Source organism: Calonectris borealis, chromosome 18 (genome assembly GCF_964195595.1).
Source record: "Calonectris borealis chromosome 18, bCalBor7.hap1.2, whole genome shotgun sequence".
Taxonomy (NCBI): Eukaryota; Metazoa; Chordata; class Aves; order Procellariiformes; family Procellariidae; genus Calonectris; species Calonectris borealis.
Window position 1 is genome coordinate 1,378,977 of NC_134329.1, and position 20,541 is coordinate 1,399,517.

The 20,541-nt window shown below is 51.4% G+C and overlaps 1 protein-coding gene across 10 annotated transcripts in view; it reads right to left on the reverse strand.

Moving 5' to 3' along the window:
• Positions 1–20,541, reverse strand: part of OSBP2 (oxysterol binding protein 2) — a 127,634-nt gene that overhangs the window by 68,113 nt on the left and 38,980 nt on the right. Inside the window, exons 1-4 of one of the 10 annotated variants that reach the window (XM_075167159.1) lie at positions 7,684–8,666; positions 7,332–7,489; positions 6,661–6,959; positions 1,351–1,464 (exon numbers count right to left, since the gene is read on the reverse strand). The exons of 5 other annotated variants lie outside the window; for them this stretch is intronic. In XM_075167159.1, coding sequence (XP_075023260.1) covers positions 1,351–1,354 — 4 coding nt within the window. In that variant the 5' untranslated portion in view covers positions 1,355–1,464; positions 6,661–6,959; positions 7,332–7,489; positions 7,684–8,666. Of the gene's footprint in view, positions 1–1,350; positions 1,465–6,660; positions 7,079–7,331; positions 7,490–7,683; positions 8,667–20,541 lie in introns of those variants that run through there. 4 more of the 10 variants (XM_075167157.1, XM_075167158.1, XM_075167160.1 and 1 more) reach the window with 4 other exon arrangements.

Genomic DNA, 20,541 nt, shown 5'->3' on the forward strand with positions numbered 1-20,541 from the left:
TATTGCAGCAGCGCCCAGCCGGGGGGTGCTCCTCGCTCCCCTCTCCCTGCCGCAGGGATGTATCACCCACCGTGGGTAGCCGTGGGGAGCCTGCCCGCTGCCTGCTCCCCTTCCTACGGTTCATCTGCAGAGGACTGGGCTCCATCTGCCGGAGCCTGAACATCCAGCCTTGAAATCCCAGGAGCTGAGCGCAACGGGATACAGATGCAACGTCTCTGCATCCAGCGACTTTCTGCTTCTCTTTCCATCCCCTCAGGTTCTTCTGCTGCCCTTGTTCCCTCCGGGTTCGAATGTCTGCCGGCATGGCACGGGGCAGCTCACAGTCAGCACCACAACCATTTCAGGAAAGGTCATTTTTGCTAATAATTTGGTTCTAGAAAAGCAAAGGAGCATTTAAGTAGCAGGCTCACGCCACGCCACACAAAGTGCATTTCTACCCACACCACACTGGCCCCGACGCCACGAGCTGGAAGGAACAGGCACGCAGGTACCTTCACTGGTGACAGGGATGCAGGGAGGACCGAAGCATCGCACACCAATAATCGACTCAAATCCTCTCTCCACATTCCCTTCTGCTGCATTTAGTTTTCCATCGTTGCATTCAGACCTTGGCAGTAAGTCAGCCCCAGCCTGGCAGCGCGCAGCTCAGCAGACATGTCCATGGAGCGAAACCCCTCAGCCCCATCGCGTCCCCACATACCATGGTTTTTTACGGTCAATCAGTTCACGAGCAGAGTCGGGAAATCCAGAGCTGAAACTCTCCCCCGCAGACAAAATGCCATTCGGGGAAAGACACGCTCACCGCTCCGTCTGACCTCCCAGTCCCACCGTGCGTGCGCACCGTGCAGAAAAAGACAGCAAAATTGCAGCCAATTATTACTGGGGGTATTTTCTTTCTCGATTGAGAAGAATTTCAACCTCTGATATCACCAGGAAAACATCATCTGCAGGGCCAGAGCAGTTTAAGACCCATCTCACCAACCCCAGGCTGCAAATCTCAAACCAGGGATGCCCAGAAGCAAAAATGTGTAACTCGTCCAAGGTCACGCAGAAAGGTTGTCTCCAGAGAAAGAGATCCCTGAAGGCTTTTCATTAGCTTTGCTCAATGATCAGCTTTTTCTTTACATTTTGCGCCTGCCTTCATTTATCTTACTCCACTCAAAAAGCGCTACTGGAGTGAGAGAAAACACCCATGGGCTCTACCTTGTTTACACTGAATCCCACAGTGGGTTTGCATGCTACGAAAATCTTACATTAATGAAGAATATGCAATTCATCCTCAAGATGGAAATAAATGGAATAATCAAAATAACCTTCTTCTAGTGTAAACAGACAGTTGAAAGAGTTCACACATTGATCTTTCATTAATGCACTGATGGTTCTGCTCACGGACGGCTCGACCAAGGCTGCTCTTTAGCACATCAGTCACTGCAGGTCACAGCATCCCTCGCTAGGTACCAAAAACTGTTAAAAAAAAAAAATAATGCATTTTATACATGACTTGCTCCTATCAAGGGATGCAGGAACAACTCGAACAGAAAGAGAGCTCAGAGGGAATTCAATGTGCAAGGAACAGCTACCAAAAAATCCACAGAAATGACAAAAATAGGATGCCAAATTTGAGCTATTACATTGCTATTTGTCCTTCACAATGTGAAAAACTAACAAAAATTTGTCTCGTTGAAGTATTTTGGCTTGATACGATACGTTCCAAAATCTGCAGGACTTCGGATCACGTGTTGCTACGCTGCCCCACGTACATCAGCACCCATCAACAGCACACAAGATTAATTGCTAGCTTTTAGGAATATGTCAGAACTTTTTTTTTTTCCATGGTAATTTTAAATTTGACATCAAAAGCAAGCCACTCCGGGAACGCAGCAGCCAGCCCCACCTTTCGCTACAGCATCAAACTACCACCCACTCACCAAGAAACAAACACAACAAAAAAATCACAACTTGTATTCAAACCATAGTTTTGCTTTTAAACAAACTGTCCCACGCATGACAGTGCAAACAAGAAAATCCAGGTTTAATATAACTCTGAATGTTTGATTTATTGTTCTTTGGTCTTAAATATCAGTACCAGGAAAACACACCTTGCTATAAGCCAGATAAACACCGAATAAAACCCTTGTAATCAACTTTTTTTTTTCCCCAGAAATCTGGCCCCTCATCAATACAGACCTACACATGTCCCGTAGGTCTGCACAGGACATAGCAACGCAGTGTCTCTTTTTACCTCATTTGCAATTATTTACTGAAGCAGTGCATCGCCAAGCCTCAGAATACTAAAATTAAGTATCAAACAATGCTTGGAAGAAAATCAAGACTAAGGGACAAGGCCAAGCAGGAAGATTTCTGCAGCCAGCAGCTCCGCAGTTGTTCCAGCCAGTTCTTTGAAGCCAGAGCAGCCACGCAGCCAAAACCAACCTGAAAAGCAAATCGCAGCAGCCTGAGCCCACCCTGTAAACTGCTGCCGCCTCCGGCGGGTTTTGTTGGCTGGGGCAAACACCAGATTCCTGTGGGAATCCCTCAGGAGCCAACATGTCTGGGCGCCTGCCGGGTCGGGTTGGTGGCCCTTCCTTCCTGGAAAGCTGCCCAGAGGAAAAGGACCTGGGGGTGCTGGTCGACAGCCGGCTGAACATGAGCCGGCAGTGTGCCCAGGTGGCCAAGAAGGCCAACGGCATCCTGGCCTGTATCAGAACTGGTGTGGCCAGCAGGAGCAGGGAGGTGATCGTGCCCCTGTACTCAGCACTGGTGAGGCCGCACCTCGAATCCTGTGTTCAGTTCTGGGCCCCTCACTACAAGAAGGACATGGAGGTGCTGGAGCGTGTCCAGAGGAGGGCAACGAAGCTGGTGAAGGGCCTGGAGCACAAGTCTGATGGGGAGCGGCTGAGGGAACTGGGGGTGTTCAGCCTGGAGAAGAGGAGGGTGAGGGGAGACCTCATCGCGCTCTACAACTACCTGAAAGGAGGTTGTAGCGAGGTGGGTGTTGGTCTCTTCTGCCAAGTAACTAGCGATAGGACGAGAGGAAATGGCCTCAAGTTGCGCCAGGGGAGGTTTAGATTGGACATTAGGAGAAATTTCTTTACTGAAAGAGTGGTCAAGCCTTGGAACAGGCTGCCCAGGGAAGTGGCTGAGTCACCATCCCTGGAGGTATTTAAAAGACATAGATGAGGCGCTTAGGGACATGGTGTAGCGGGTATGGGTGTTGGGTTGATGGTTGGACTCGATGATCTTAGAGGTCTTTTCCAACCTGAATGATTCTATGATTCTATGACCCCCCCGGCCACCCCCTCGGCACCTCGGGGTCACTTGGCCCCACAGCAATGGTGGGACCCCGGGGCCTCACGGGGGGGTCTGAAGTGACACACGCAGCCTATCAGCCCTCCGACCCTTCTGGTTTGGGGCTGCTCCAGGTAAAATTCTGGGGTTTTCCAAAGGTTTCCACTGAACTGATTCCCCAACTCTGCTGCTCGAGTGAGAGTGGAAACCTAAATTAATATACTCACGTCAAGAATGGCACTGAGCTCACCGAGGTCCCTGGTCCCCCCACACCGGGCTCAGCATCGCTACAATCAGTCCCCCGCTGTGTTTGTTTTCACAGTCTGCAAAGCAACAACCCCCGAGCTCCCTCGGCCAGAGACCTCCGAGCGGCAGGACGGGCGCGTGCTCAGCCGGGACTGCAGCGTCCCAGGGACCACGCGAGCTGCAGAGAACTGGGGCAACCCCCAGCCGACCACGGCATTAAAGACAATCGCTTTCAACCTTTGGCAACCTGACTTCATTATTTAATGATTCCGTATACATCTTCAATAGCTACGCATGTTTGTATGCGCTGCATCGCTGTAGGCGTGCAAAGTGTCGGGGGGAAACGATGCCAAAGGGAAGGCGCGAACCTGGCAAAGCAAAGGCAAAGTGAAAGCCACCGAAGCTCTGGAAAGCGGGTCCCCAACGCCTCGGATTTACACACCCTCCTGCTCCAGGCTAAGCTGCTTCGCGAGAACAAAAAAATTGCCTCTCAGATGCCACATAGTTCATTGCACTTCAGAATTACAACATGGAGATGCTTTGTGGAGACCCGCCGCGGCAGTCAGGAGCAGCACAAGCACGACACACGACAGGGCAGTCCCGTGCCAAGGCCCCACCATGCCGAGGCCCCACCGCCACGCCGTGCCAAGGTGCCACCACCACCGCCACGCCGTGCCACGCTGCTCACTCAGCAGAGCAGCGTCTTTGCTCTTTGTCTCCTCTGTCACACAGCCCATCCCCATGCTTGGCATGACTCGTCAAGCAGGAATCAGACGTTATCAAGCTTTAGTAACACCCAGAGCTTCTCATTTTCCCCATTTTTCAGACTAGTTCAGTCTCCATTGCCCACAGCAGCAGCTAACACAACATATCCAACCATTTGGGCATTTTAGGATCTAGAAAGCCTGAAGGGGCTTAGGCAGGAGCTCAAAGTTACGGTCCACTGCCACAGCTCCTTTTTTTCAGTATTATTCACAAAGAAAAAGAAAATACATTATATATCTATGTTAAAAACAGTGCTGAACATTTGCAGTGGCTTCCGTGCCATTAGGAAGTGGGAAAAAACCACATTAAATGAACTGATTTAAATAACCCCTCTCTGACGTGCTCTAAAGAGAGTAACTTCTCATCCCCACACCCTAAAAGACGTGCAAACAGCAGCCCAGGGAGGACAATGTGGTAGCCTCCAGTCCACGCCAGGTAAGACAATCCACACGCAGATTTTGCACAGTGCTGGCCATGATCTTCTCAGCCAAAGTCCTTCATGCAAACGCTGGCATTCACCTCGTGCAGGAAGATTCAGTCTGATTGTTCCCTTTCCATTCACAGGTTTAGAAAGAAGTAGACGGAATAAGGCATACTGAGATAAGCATCTTTATACTGACAAGCTGAAGCACATAAATAAATACACAGGATAAAAATGACATGATGAACATCAGCACCAACTTTGGCTGGTGGCCAAGACTGGCTGGAAAACCCTCTCAGCCACCTGAATTGCCATCTCGGGTCTCCTGTGAGCACTTCTGATCGATAACCTTGTGGCTGATGCTATTATTCCACTACATTTCCAATCCCAGACCTTTGAGGGGACCCAAATTTGTAGCAGTGGAAAAGACGACCTTTTTCAAAATGAAAGGTTCAATAGGAAGGACTTTCTCAACATATGGCGACACAAGAAGGTACACCTCTATTTTTTCCTCTTGCAGTTTGATAATTTATTTTAATCACTTCCTTGACATAGTTATTCTGCAGGTTTCTCAACAGCCTGTCAAAAACCATCAGTAGGTCCTTTCTAGCTCTGCTGCCAGGTCTGACCATGCCATCTACTCAACTGGAGACTTCAGTTCTCCACCTTCTCTGCCTCCACGTCCATCAGAAACAGCTGCTGTACCACAACAAGAATTTTATTACTCAGCTCTACAAAACAGAGCTGACCTTACCTGTGACTCCAACAAAACACAAACTATTGGCTAAACTCAATTTTAGCTGTCAGGCTGCTCAATCCAGCACTGCCACAAAAATGAAGTAGGACAACATCCTCCATGGAAGCTACGAGCCTTCTGGCTTAAACAACACTTCTCACAAACCCCAGCACAACAGCACGTAGTCTTGCCTGTAAGCCCTCCACGTGGATTGGGACCCTGGAGCCCTTCCCCATCTTCCTGCAAATGCCCCGAGGCATCGGTGAGGAAATGCCCGCAGACAGTCCCAGAGACCACCAGGCTCAAGCACGTCCTGCTGGACCGTCCGGATGCACTGGGCCGCCTTGCTCTCATGGAAGAAGTCGGGAAGTCAGTTCATCCAGGAGCGCATCCGTCCTGCAGCCGGGTGCTGGAGAGCAGAGGCAGAAGGCAGGGGGACAACTTGACTTTTTTTTTTACCTTCCTTTTTTAAAGCAAGACATTAATCCTCCAGCATCTTTTGTTTGTGCTGCTTACTAACAAGATGCTAAGCAGTGAAACAGAGCAGGAAAATGCTTCTCTGGGTCAAGGCTCCCGAAGTTCACGCAGCACAAGCAGGGAAGGAAGAAGCCACTTGCTGAGCTGACTTAAAATGAAAGAGGTACAAAAGCGAGAAGGAGAAGAGAGGTGGCTTAGCTGGGACCAGCTCAGGCAGACACAGCACCACTGAAAACGAAACCCCCTGGTTCTGCAGAGTCACAAGAGTTACAAGCAATACCATCCAGCTTCAGAGCCAGTCACGCATAGATAAACAGAGATAAAATATCCAGCTGCTCTCCACAGAGTCTACCATTCTCTGCGGTCTGCATGAATTAGATTTAGGCAGGAGACCTCTTCCAATCCTCCCCATGTAGCATCCAGGTCACTGGGTGCCCTGTGTCAAACATGCCCCTGGGACCAGCAGGACTGCCTGCTCCATCTCACCCTCCACGGGAATAAGCTGTACTCCTCCGGGGGGAAAACCCTGGCAGTATCTGCCAGAAATAAAGTACAACCTGCACAGTTTCTGGGAAGAAGAAACTACTGCCCGATGGCTGTGGTTCCTGACTGGCAGACAGCCTGGCTGCAGGTTAACAGCTCTGAACCTCGGCAGCAGCACGACCAGTTGTGTCTGACAGAGTAACCAACCTCCAGCTCTCTTTGCAGAGGAGGACGATAAACCTACCTCCATGGCTTGGAAACCTCTTCCTGCAGCACTGAGCAGCCTGTTTAGGAAGTCTAACGGCTGATCTATCTCCTCCATCCTCTCCAAAGTCCGCGTCAGCATCTTACGCCATCAGGTCCTTCTCTTCTCTGCCTCACTGCTGCTGCTTGTGCCTCTGCTTGCATCAAAGGGCTCCTTGCGCAGCCTTTCCATCCTCGCTCGTGTCAGAAGCCGGGTGATTACCGATGCCCGGTGTGCCAAGTCACCACTGTGCTCCCGTGCTGCTAAATATAACACCTGCCACTTCCCTCGGTAAGGCTCTGTGAGCAATTTAAGCTCCTATCAGTACATTCAGGGGAGATTCATAAATTGGATTTTTATCTTCCTGTCATTGCTTTCATTCCTCCTTGTTTTCACTTAACAATTTGTCCGGCTTTAGCTGTAAATGAATATTTAAGTTTCTAATGAATGGGTTATGGCCAGAGGGAGAGCTTCTCCCTGAAGAGATTAGTTTAAAATTGGCAAGACTCCTTAAAGCTGAATTTTTAGTTGAAGCTACAAATGTAATAACTGAGGTCAAAAACCAATGGTTATTCATCTCCATGAACAGCACCCCCGCCAATGTAATGTTATTACAGTACCATGAGAAGTCATTTTACACTGAAAAAGGCAGGCTTCAGTACTGCATTCACCTTTGGAGAAGTCTCTCTGCACCCCATGCCAGTTTTGTGTCTCTGCACTTGTCCCAGAGCGTGCAGGGCTCGCCTTCAGCACAGCCTCCCAGGGAAAGCTTAGGCTGGAGCTGGGCTGGGTGCTCAAATCGCTTCACACTCATCCCAGGACAGGGGTCCTACAGGGGAGTCTGGTGAGCCACTGGAAAGGTGCTCCCAGGGACCCTTGGGTGGGTCAAGCAGAGCTCCCTTCCCCAGAGAGGGGAACAGGGACCCGCAGGGACTTCAGGTGTTGCGGGTTGCCACCTCCTTTCACTACAACATTCCCTTCAGTGAGGAAAATACTCATAAATCACCAGATCCATCACCTCACCTATACGTAGAAGGTCAGTCATAGGCTTTGCTTCACACCCAAAGGATGTTCTTCCTTTTCTTCAAAGATCGGCAGCGTAGAAGATGTGGAGCCAGTGCACACTGCTGAGGCTGCGCTGCTCCAACGCGGATCGGGCTGCCCCTGTTTGGGACTGCAAGGGCTCCACAGGTAACCAGAAGTCACAGAAACGGGTGGCTCAGCGTCCCCACTGGGTCCTGGGCACGGCTGAGGGACCCTCACCGCACTGCTCACCTCCCTCCGCCCCTTCTCCACTAGTCTGTCCGCATCCTTGCTCTGTGTGGTTATAAAACTGCTCGAGAAAAACTCAAACATCGATGTGGCAGAAAAGCCAGGGAGAGGTTCAGATGACAGGCTTCAGGAACACGCATCCCACCCATTCCCAACGTGCTCCTGAAAATCCTAGGTGCATTGGGAGCATCTACTTTCACTGCTACAAGAAGATATCCACTACGTCATCAAACTTTTATGATCACGACTGCAAAGTGCTTTCTGTAAGTGCCATTAGTACTGCTGCCCTCTTTAAAGCCCATCAACCTCCTTCCTTAAAACCACTTGCAGTTTAATTTCATATTTCTTTCTCGCTCCATCCTAAACTGCAGTTGAACGGTCTTATAATATTCACAACAGCTGTATTTCAGTGACAGGGGAAATAGGGAAACATCTCGTGTCTCGCTTCTGAGGCAGTCTGTAAAGTGCTGGCTGAAGACCTTGGGAGTTTCTCCAGTGCCCATCCCAAAATACTAACATTTAACTAGGAAGTTATAGAGGAAGCAAATCCTCGTAAGAAGCTAGCAGTGACGATGTTTAGCAGAGGAACCATCAGCATGATGAAGAAACCCTTCCCGGTGACAGGGTCTCATCACAAGCCACTTTGGGAGGTCACCCGCCTCCCTCCTCGGCAGCCCAGGCAGGGGCTGGTTCCTGTAAGCCTGACTCTGCCCTGGTGCCCTCAAAGGCTTTTTCAGACCTTTTAAAGACGATGTCAGAAAACAACAGCAGCGAGTTGGGAAGCATCTGCAAAAAAATTGAAAAGAAAAGCTAGGAAGCTGCTCACTTTAGTACTGCTCGCAGGCCAGACGCGTTTAAAGGTCCCCAGAATAAAGGCAATGAATTATCTCACTGTTCCCTTCAGTGAACTTTATCAGACAGATGCGACTGATCGCCTCCCACGACCCACTCCCCATCCGGACTAATGAAAACAGGCGACGTAAGGACACAGGGAGCTTCCTTCCCTAGGCAAATGAGAGCCATCACTCTCCCCCACAGCAGATACTCCTGGCTTGGTTCAGCATCTGCGGCCATTCCCTCCCCAGCATCCCTCCCCCCCACGCGGATTCGCCAGCCGAGCTGACATCCCACAATCACGCTCGCTTCAAAAATTTATATTTTAAATATAACACAGGCTATTAGCTACCATGAGGCTACCTGCAAGAAATACTTGTATAAACACTTGTGTTGCATAAATCAAACACCTGAAGTAAGGACACAGGGTCAGCATCAACCCTGCAATTACCATCTGCCCTCCCCAACTCATTCACCGGGAGGCAGCTACCAGCATCCGCAGGAGCCATCTCCTGCCACGTGTTTATTCAAACGCAGAGTACCCATGTCGGGGTCCCTGCGCGTCCCTGGGGACACGGGTCCACTCTGCACACCAGCTTGCAGGTCCCATCTCCCTTCCCCAGCACCAAGCTGTGCTGGGTTTTCACCCAAGACCAGGGAGGACACAGCCCCAGAGCCAGCTGCCACCTCCTGCCATCCTCCAGTGATGGAGACACGGTGCCCCCCCGGGTGGGACATTTTGGCCTGTGTCAACGCCACAAACCCCTCAGAGCACAGAGCCTCGCGCCAGGGTTGACGTATGGCACCGCAGGGCCAGCTGCACTCGGCAAAAAGGCAGGGAAAGGAGAGTTACAGACTGCAGCCATAAAGAGAAGCAACTTGCAATCAATTAGAGCTATGCAAATGAAGCTGCTGGGATTTTTAATTGCAGATTAAAACATTTTCTGGGACTGGATGACCTCCAGAGGTGCCACCCAACCTCAGCTCCCGTGTGGCTCCGTGCCTCTTCCCTCCCCGCAGGACCGAAGCCACCTGCAAAGGGCTCAGCATCCCGCAAAGCTCGCAGCCTCGTGGCCGCCCCATCGCCTGCTCCGTCCTCAGGCTCTGCTGCCACACGGACACCGAGAGCCGGCTCGCTGCTCTGCCTCCACCTTCCTGCACCATACGCAGGTGCTCCTCAGGCTGCAGAGACCTGGCACTTCTGAGCTGTCCCACCTGCAGGGTCACTCACGACCACCTCAGCTAAAGCCCCAATTCCTGCCACCCCCCACTCCCTTCCCAACCAGGGGGGACCCTGGACCCTTCCCGAGGGGTGGAGGATGCAATGCGCTCAGCCCAGTGGGGCTGAGACCCCCAGCAGCCACCCCTCCGGTGCCTCCCGGCAGGAGCAGCGCTCCATGCATCCCACCTCTCACCGATGGAGCTGATGGAGGAGGCTACGAGTTACTATGAAAGAGAGATTTTCGTGAAATGAGATAAAAAAGCTGAGCAGAATCAAAGTGGCATTAAATTCTCTTGAAGTTGATCTTCACTTCCTAGCATGACAATTTTAACTTAAAGACTCCTAAACTCAACAAGAATTATAAATTTCCCAGGCTGGATCCAGGAAATGCCCCAAAGGGCCATCTGCCAGCGTCAAAGCCAATTTCAACGCCAGGAGGAGATGAGGCGCTGCAAGAGCACGAAGCACCGCAAGATGCCAGCACAGGCCGGCTGGATGAGCTGTTTCCGCCCCAGCATCTCGGTGCAGCGGATGTTTTGGGGTCCCCACGGGGCTCCGCATGCTGTGAGCAGCCTGAAGCACAGCTGGGCCCTGGGAAAGAACTGAAATGCTGAGGAGAGGAGCAGCAGCTCCTCCCCGCAAGCCCCACCAGCCAAGCTGACTCTCCTGCCCCACTGGAGAGCGTTCGAGCAGGGTCTGGCTGCTAAACCCCTCTCTCCTAAGTCATCCTTGAAAGGCCAGTTGCAAAGTCAAGTATAAGCAAGCAAATATCTTCAGCGCCTTCGACGCCGGGCTCTCTGCAGGGACATCTCTTTTGCAAGAGCCGGGGAGCCTCACGGAAAATCCTGCCGAGCACCACGGGGAGTCAGGGCTTCATGGAAGCAGCGTGCCAGGAGAGGGCAACCTGCTCCTGCTGCGTCGCCTCGGCTCAGAGCACAGAGCAAACCACGAACAACTCCACCAGTGAACCGCAGCATCCCTGAGCTACAGCAGCGGAGAGCAACGCGACGTTCAGGAATAAAGTACCACCCTCAGTAGATGGTTTAAGAAAACCAGGCGCAGTAAATGTCATTTCTGTGGAGTTTCTCATTCCCTTGGGGCCGAGCTGAGGGGTGACAAACCGTTTGGCAGCACTGGATGAAACACTCTGCAGGGTCCTAAATGACTGTAGTGCACTCAGGTATCCCTTTCACCTTGTCCCAAGGGACGTCAGACATCCCACAGGGATGGGAAGCCACACACAGCTCTGCAGGTACACCGATGCCATCAGTCCCACCAAGCTGTGAGTCCCACCAGTTTACCAGCCTCTGAATAACGAACGAAAACATCGCATCCAGCCTGAAAAAATACAAATTAATTTTGTATGCCGGAGGAAGAACCCCAGAGGGACTCACCATGCCCTGCAAGGGTGGCACAGGCCATTCGTACCCCACCTCAAGCTCAAATCCAATTCTCCATTCTGTGGATGGGGAGCAGAAACTGATTTGCTTCATTAGACACAAACCACACACCAGAAGGGTTTCCCTCCAACCGTTCACTCCTTAGTGTAAAACACCACTGCCACCCACACCGCTGCCCCAGCCCAGCCACCAAAGAGATGCCTTCACGCTTTTTGAAGGGATCAGCTTTCATCTAATGACTCATTTCTAATTAGTAAGAACTGTTATTATTTTCAGAGTTCAAAACTGATTTTCCTCCAACAGCCTTTTTCCGTGCCAGTTAAAAAAAAAAGCACTTGGGAATTTTAAATGCCTAAAAATACACTGAACTGATTACGTGAGCTGGAAACGCCTCCCCCTGGTGCTCCCAACCATATGAAAATCACTGTTACATTATTAAAAACTGTATTAAAAACTACTTACAGGAGAAACCTGCTTGGCTTAAAAATTTAAGCAAGAAGTATCCGTTTTTAGCACTTAGCGAGAGTTCAAGGTGCGAGAGCCAGCGAGAGACGGGGTGTGCGAGGACCCGTTCGCAGGGCTTTGCCCTCCTTCGCCGCAGAGGCTCTCCGACACCCACAGCTCCGCATATCGGCATCCCCAGGAAACCGCGCCAGGAAGCCCCCAGTGATGCGACTGTGCAGAGCAGAAAAACCTCCGTGTCTCAAGGTGTGAGATTCCAGCATCTCCAGATGTGCTGGCGGAGCCCTGCTCTGCCGCTGAGCCCAGCCCCGGGCTGCCCAGGGCACTTGACGCAAGCGGTAGCCGCGGCACAAGGCAGCATCACCCGGCAGCGAGGGCAGGAGGCAAAGCCACACCAGCTGCGTGTTTCCCCCCCCAAGAGCAGTTCTGCCTCCTCTGCCACTATTCCCCAGTGTGACCCAGCCACTGAATGCCAGAGGTAGCTCTGGGAAATCCCAGCAGAGGCCTTATCGAGTGGCAACAAGGGTCAGAAGTGAGGACCTGACCAGATGTCCTCACTCGAGGGTCGGCTTGCTCTTTATTGGACAAGTGCCACGAACGGCCAGGGCTCGGGGGTCCCCCACGCAGCCCAGCAGCATGTTGACGGGCTCCCCGCTGCCTTCAGCGTGAATTACTGGCCATTTGTTTTGTTTCTCATTAGAGACGCAGGCTCCCTCCCCGTCTGCGTCAACCCTAAACAAGAGCGCAGCTTGTTTGCAGCATCCTCGTGTTCAGGATGAGCTGCACGCGGTGAACTGCTGGTCCCAACCTTACACGGCTCCAGGATCATGAACGAGCTGCTGTAGGTCACAAACATCAACCATGCAGACCTAGAGGTACAACAGCAAATTAAAATCCAACCTGGGCACAGCATTAAAATTAGCAATCCGCCACTGGTGGTCAGTAAGAAGGGACCATTTGCGTTGACTTTCATCCCAACTCCAGTTATAACAACTACCAAAATGACAAATCAAGCTAATATTAGCAGGCGCAGCAGAGAAGTAATGACACAGATCATCCTTCCCACTTCTGCAACCCACGCAGGAACGGGGATTTTTAAGATCGCAGTACATAAGCTGCATGCCTGGCAAGAGCCAAGGAGAAACTCGCCCTCGGTGACAAGCCGGGACTCACCGGCTGTTTGACCACACCCGCTCTCCAAAAGACAAGCCAAACGGCAGGATGAGCACAAGGATGGCTTACCGAAGCCAGCAAAGACGTGAGCTTCTCCGATACAACCTGCAGGGATGTAGAGCTGCTCACGCACATCCAGGTATTTCCGTGATTGAGTGACATGGTTGCCTGCTTGTTGAATGAAAGAGGAAAGTTAGGAGCTGAACAGCTGGCTGAACCTGTAACGGAGCCGCAGCAGTTTGCAGTCACTAACTGGAAAGTGAGACTGGCTAAAGGAATAAACCAGATTGCACACTTAAGCTAAGTCTTGAGCGGGACAGAGCACCAGCTGCTCCCAGACCGTGTTTTCACTGCACCCAAACCATGGCTAAAGGGACCTGAAGAAGCCCTAGCAGAGGAAACGGCACTGCTTGCCGCAGCCATGCCTGGCGGCACGTCCTGCTGCTCAGCCAAAGTCTTGGGTCAGCAAAGGTGCTCCCGGCCAGTGCAAGGCTGGGATGTACCTACATCCAGCCAGGCTACTCCCAAGCAGCAATCGAAGCTCCATGTCTCCTGAAAGCGTCTTTTAAGGCAGAAAGCATCCTGCCTGCATGGACCCGGCCCCACCGCTGGAAAGGTGGAGGGCTGGTGGCAGCCAGGGTTTGGCCAAGAGGGACACTGCAGACCAGAAGAAATCCTGGGGGCTTTTTGCTCGCTCCCCAGTGTTTCCAAGTGCTGGGCCAAGTCGCTGAGGAATGGGATGTATATCGGCCACTGCTGCATCCCAGCCCATCACCAGAGTCTGCTCGGGACCTTACATCTTGTCTTTGCTTTTGCTTAAGGACGATTCCCCTAAAAGTAACCAGAAAGCCACCCACACGCCAGCTCCGTAGCGAAGCAGTGACCCACACCACAAACCAGGCAGAGGGCTCGAGCGTGGCCAGGTCAAAGCTTCCCTCTTCCCGACAGGAATGGCAGCCGGTTTCTGCTGCAGCAGCCCGAGGCCATCCCACCTCCACTGCAACCCAGGCGGCACCGTGCACCAGACCAGCAGCACCAGGCTCAACCTGGAAACCCAAATACTTGCAACACCAGCCCCTCTGCAGTCCGTCAGAGCGGGGATCCCAGCCTCAGTGTGAACAGCCACCGATGGAGCCCAAATTCACTCCCCCGGACGATGGCTGCACACAGCATGGTGCCACCCGCCCCTTGGTCACAGCTGCCAGGGGCTGGCTCGCTTCGTACTGAGAGCAGCTTCGCTTGCAGACGATGGAAATCGGCCACCGAGGACACATTTTATTAAAACAAACTCAGGACTATTTCAAAACAGCTCGCAAGCATGCAAGTTATGAAGGCAAAGGAGCCCAGGTTGTCATCGTGTTCTCAGGACACATGGTCACACCACCCTGGAGAGACAAAGGACACAAATGATGAGGCAAGAATTTACCATGAGTTTACACATCAGGAGCGGAAATCAAGAATTTACACAAGCAAATGCCTTCTCCTGTCTATCCAGAGCAGCCTCATACCCTGGTATGAGCAAAAAGATACCAAACCTGGGTTGGGGACAGAAGAGGGACAACGACAGCTCATTCCTGCACCCTTTGAGGAAGGGAGAGGAGGCAGCAGCAAGGGGAAGGACAGGGCTGTACGGGAAGGCTCTTACCTCCGCAGGGAGCAGAACCTTCGGCTGCGTCCCCAGCCCTGCGACAAGATCTCGGGAGGGGGGATCTGGGCAGGGGGCGAGCCCTGCTGCCCACAAGCCCTCGTGTCTGCTTCGCTCAGGGCATCGGAGCTGGCAGCCTCCCAGCGAAGCCCCATGCTGCAGAAAGCCACGACCGAAGGTGGGGGATTTGCTTCTCCAGGTGGAAAAGCCATGGGCTTGCTCCAGGGGTCACACCGTCATCTCCCAGCAAAAGGGAAGCAGGCTTAACTCATTTCTTTCTCTTGCAAACGCATCTGCTAACGGAGGCAGGCAGCAGTCCAACAGTCTCTACCACAGCACAAGGAGCAAAGCAGCCCCCTGCTTCCCACTACCAATACCGAGCCACTCCGAGGGCCCTGGTGCATCGAGGTTTGCAAACCAGCCACGGACAAGTCCTCATTCAAAAGGATTAAAAAAACCCAACATTAATGCAAACTGAAGCTACTGCCTCCGTTCTTCCGCAGTTACTGTTTAACACCGGCCAACATCGTACGGACCAAAGCCGGAGGGATCAGGCGATTAATTCCCCCCACAATGGGGCACAGGATCCGACCCGAGCCACGGGCAGCCGCACGCTGCTCTGTCTGGGTTTCAGCACTTACGAGAGCAGCCAGCACCGGCTCCCGGGGCGTGCTCTGCTCTCTGCCCAGCTCTTTACAGGGATTAACGCAGAGGTAATGGCTCCTCGTTTCCTTCACACGCTTGAAACGACACAGGGAAAGGGACTGGACACACAGATAAAGCAAAGCTTTATCCACTGCAAGCGAAGGATGGGACCCTGCAAAGGCAGTTTCAAACCCTGGCAAAGTAACCAAGTGCCACTTGTCGTTTTCCAACTGAAACAATTAAACATGAGTTAAGGTTTTACTTCCCAGGTTTTACCAATTTTTGCTTTGCAGTCTTGACAAGCAACCTGGATAAAATGTTTTGTCAAAAAAAATGTGTGGAAGTGATGAAATCAAATGGAAGCAACAAAAAAAGCCATCAAGCACTAGACAAAGGAAACATTTATTTACAAACAGCTGAAAAACATGAACTGATGGAAATAACACTTACTGAAGCCATGCACTCACACACAGCAAATACTGCCATTTGTCCAGAGGGCAGGGTGAGAGGTCAATAAATAATGAAATGAGGAAAAAACTCATTTTAAAGAAACACAGATTTTAAAGAAACACAGAAGATGGGCACAGGAGAAAAATAAAACACCACCATAATACACAGTACTTTTAAAAACAAGAACAAATTTGTAGTAAATACAAACATGGCAAAATAGAAAGCATTCTGTCACCGTTTTTCTTTGATACTTATCAACTAAAGGAGTAGCACAATCCTCACCATAGATATTTATCCCTCTCCCATTTCTGCTGGTGAAGCATTTGCTCTTCAACTCACCAAGAGGAGAACCGAGTTGGTCCCTACTGCTATGATGGGCTACCTCAGCCCCCTAATTTTGCCCAACCTCCCAGCTCCTACAGCCACAATGGAGGACTGTGTAGGGACCAGGAAGGATTTCTCCTCCCTGTGTACTTGCACCAAACTCCTCCTACGTCAGCTCAGCCAAGAAAGAGCCTTTTCCTTCACCGCACCCGTCCCAGGTTCCCCTCGCACAACCCTGCCAGCTTTGCAGAAGAAAGAAGGGGCCCGAATGGCTGGTGCGGCTCCACGCAGCACAGCTGCACCAGCAGACTTCAGCGGACTTGAAAATACTTGCAAGCCACCAAGGCAGCATCCCTCACCCCAACGCCAGCTGCATGCAGAGGGGATTCTGCACAGGAGCCGCAGCAGCATTAACAGATTTGTAGCCTAAAAAGGAATAAAGTGGGTTATAATTTAACAGCAATGCTTGTTCTATACTTAAAATTAAAAAAAAAAAAAAAAAAAAAAATCAAAGCTTTCCTTTAAGATCACCATGAAAACAACTCTTCACTCAAAAAATTCTATAAATCAGTGTCAGTGACACCTTGCAGACCCAAAGCTTGCTGTGTTCATACCCAGCATCTCAGGTCTTCGTCGCCAACTGATATCCTCCTGCTGCACATCCCATCCCCCCTCCTCCGGCAGGAGCATCTTTCCAAGCAGCAGCATGGGAGCAGAGGCTCCTGCTCACCGCTGCCCCGCTCCTGCTGCAGCAGCTGCTAATGAAACCCTCGCTCCTTTTCCTCCTCTGCACAGTCACGTTCAATTATTTATTTTCAGGGGGTTTATTAATGCAGCCTCACCTGTAACACTGAGTACACACAGGAGCCCAAAAAGCTCCAAAAAGCAGCTGCACCGAGACCGGGCTCTGTCACTGCCACGGAGCACAGCTCACCACACGCAGCCCTCTTAAGCTCCAACTTCTGCAGCTGTATTTTAGGAGCCCTAAAACGTGCTTCATGAGTTCATGCCACAAGTCTGCCAAGAGCGTAAGAGAGCCGGGCGACTGCTCGGAAGGCGAAGTACCAGGCTTCCCCCCTCCTCCTGCTCCCCCAGGCAGCAGCACGTGCCAACGGAGGCGGTGGGGATGTACCTGTGCTGCTGGGCAGGGGTAAGAGCGTGTCCTGCAGAAGCTGTGGAGAGCACCATGAGCTGGGACATCGTTTTCCATCCTACTTCTGAACCCCGCTTGTACACCACGCGTTTGCAACGCTAATGCGTACTGCTTCCCCAATACCACTCCACATCAGATTGTGGCGTTTTTTAAATTATAAGATCATCTTGGAGTATTTTGCAAGTCTTCCCCTTGCCTTTAGCTGCTGCTGTTGTATAACAAACTCCCTTCGTCGACACCACGCCAGCGATGAGCGGGCAGCCACACGGCACATGCAGCAGCAGCAGCCCAGCTCCTTTGCTCACTCCGGAGGACGAGGCTGCAGCAGCCGAGATGGCCTATATACTGCATCGTCTGCTGCGCTGCCTGCTGTAATGTTTTATTTGTGGTGTTACGTAAGTACCATTTTCTGTGTTCCTTCACTATAAATGATTATCACAGATTACATCTGCAATAGAATAATATATAACATAGTCTTGCCTGTGGCAAACAAGGGAAAGATCAGCACCAAATCGAGGAGGTAAGCATATTTCTTGGGTAACTATTCCAAAACGCAAGTGAAGTAACAGGAGAATTAAAAACAGATTAGCAAAAAAAAAAAAAAAGGGGGGGGGGGCGGGATTCCTGGCTTGTGAAATACTGGAAAATCCTAAAGACTCCTCTCATCCTCCTCATGTTTGCATTGCCAGGCAGCAGCCCGAAGAAGGGAGCAGTTGGAGGCTGTGCAGATCTCGAACTGTTCATGGCCCATTTCACTGAATGTCCATCCATCAGGATCTCATCAGCTGCAGATACTCAGACAACCTGATTAAGTACTCGGGCCCCCGGGGCCTCCTATCTCAAGGTCTGCAAAATTCTCCAGTTGAGAAAAATTCCCAGGCTGATCAGACACACTCTAAAAGCAACGAAAACAGGAGATCACTTTTCCCCCCCCTTCCCAACGCTTGAATTTCCTAGAACATGCCAGATACGTGTTCAGACCACTTTAACCACCTGTATTTAAAAAGAATACAATGCTTCACAACCCCCCATGTTTAGGGCAATTGTCGATAGTCCCATTGCCTGCAAAGCCCCAAGCATTCAGCCGCAGCAGGTGTGGAGGACCACAGCCATCTTCTGCACATCCAAGCCCCAAAGCTCTTGCCTTGCCTCGCAGAGCCCTTCTGTTCCTCACCAGATGCCCAGGAACCTTGTCCCATCACATTGCACGACAGCAAGGGATGGATCTTGCCCCACACTTACAACGTACCTGTGGCAAGGCAAAGGCGTGTGAAATGAGGAAGGGAGCCACAGGAGACCATACCCACACCCTGCACCGTGCCACCAGGATGCAGGTTTGCCAGCGAAGCCCATGGGTGCAACATCAGCCAGATCATGGAGGGGGCTGGAGAAGTGAGGATTGCTTGCACGGCCTCCTCCCCAAGGTCAGGTATTCAGCAGTGAAGGCAAAAGGTTAGGAAGTCAAAAGCAGCAGCCCAGAGAGCACAGAGGTCAGAAGTCCACCAAACGCACTTGAGATGGCTCCAGTAGCCCACTGGCACCATTTCCAACGGCAGTCAGCAGAAAGCTTTGTGCTCTGATATACTCCAAACGCATCCATCCAACCCTGGGCATCAGGCTCCATCGGTCAGGCAAGGCTGATAACTAGCATAATTATTCCTAAATGAGCCTAACGTAACCTTGCTGCACAGAGATAAACGCTCAGAAATAAGATCAGTATCAAGCCTTGCGATTCTATTAGTGACAAATCAGAGCTAGCGCAGGGCTACCTCCAAGAAAGGGCTGAAACAGCCAGCAGGATTACAGTCTTTTTCTGGATACCACTAGAAAGACACAAAGGACCAACAAGGACTTTTCAGAGCCTATAAAAAAAAAAAATCTATGGAAAAACCCGAAGGCCAAGTACCACTGTGAAGCCCTCAAAGAAATCCCACTTGCTGTTTTTGAAAGGGGGCGACTGCCTGAAACTCTCCAAAGTTTGAAAAACTCCATTTTGACACAGCAATAAACCCCTTCAGCGGCATCTAAGAGCAGGCATGGCTCCGGCTGTCCCTCCTCCACACCGCCTCGACTTACAGGGGGTTCACACACCCCGCACCCGTGGTGCATCACAGCATCACAGCTGCAGCGGGAGAGGCTGAAGTGTTGACTGCAGCTCGCTGATGGTGGCTGAGACTGAGCAACCTGTCCCGATCGCAACTTAAGAAGGGAAGAGGAGAGGCAGAGCACCCTGCCAACTGCAGAAGGGAACATAAGTCAGCAGCAGAAGGCACTGAAAGGAGACAGGAATCATTAGGAGTGGGAAATCCAAGCAAACAGCTCCATCTCAGCAGCACTGTCAACTATCTTTTCCATGGCAGCAGCTCCTGGCACAGTTAACGGCAGCCGGCTATCTGGGAAAATCCAGACTCCAAGATCAAAAAGACAATTAGAAGAGCAAGGTAACCGAGCGCTGGCCGCCAGCGCCTCGCCAGGCACGAGCCCTACAAACAGAGGGGAAAACAGTTGCGACGGGATGAAGAAACATCACAAGGAGGATGGGAAAAGGGAGCGCTTTTGTAAAAAGAGCTGGAAATAGCAAGGACTATTGCAGCAAGCAATGAGCTGGCGTTGAGGGCACAGACAACAACGACAGGGATTGTCCGGTCCTGCCACAACTAGAGCAGAAGCACAGGCCAAGGCCACCTGGCCGGGAGCTTGCTGCGAGGAAAGAGGGGAAGCAACAACAGGATAATTCACAGAGCGGGGCAGGGAAGGTTGCAGATGCTTTGCAGTATCACATTCCCAAGTCAAAACGTCTTTTGCAAACAAACCCCTTACCTGGAAAGAGGAAAAAACCAGCCAAAATACATCAAGCAACAAAACTGACATTAGCACTAGAGCAATTAAAGGGAAAGCTAAGGAATAACTAATTATGGATCCTTTTTAATACTACTACAAAGGCACTATGACTGGATCTGGCACGCTGAAGCAGAACTACTTGCTGGCAGCCTGGTTGTGTGAGCTGCAACCCTGAAAGCCGCATCTTGGCTGCCGCCCACCGAACCGCACACCTAACTGCGGTGGGATCACCAGCCCCTACGGCAGCTTTATTTCTGTCCAGAGCTGTGTTTTCCCTTTACGCTCTGCTGCGGCAGAAATTCATCCCAGGAGCCAGAGCAGAAGGCATCACCAGCCCTAACAACCCTCCTCCTTCCCCCTTTGCACCGCTCGAAGCTCCCACTCCCCTACAGTCTACAAACAAGCCCCTGTAAAGCTGATTTTAATCGTTCCCTGTTTGCCAAGAAGAAAAACAACCAAT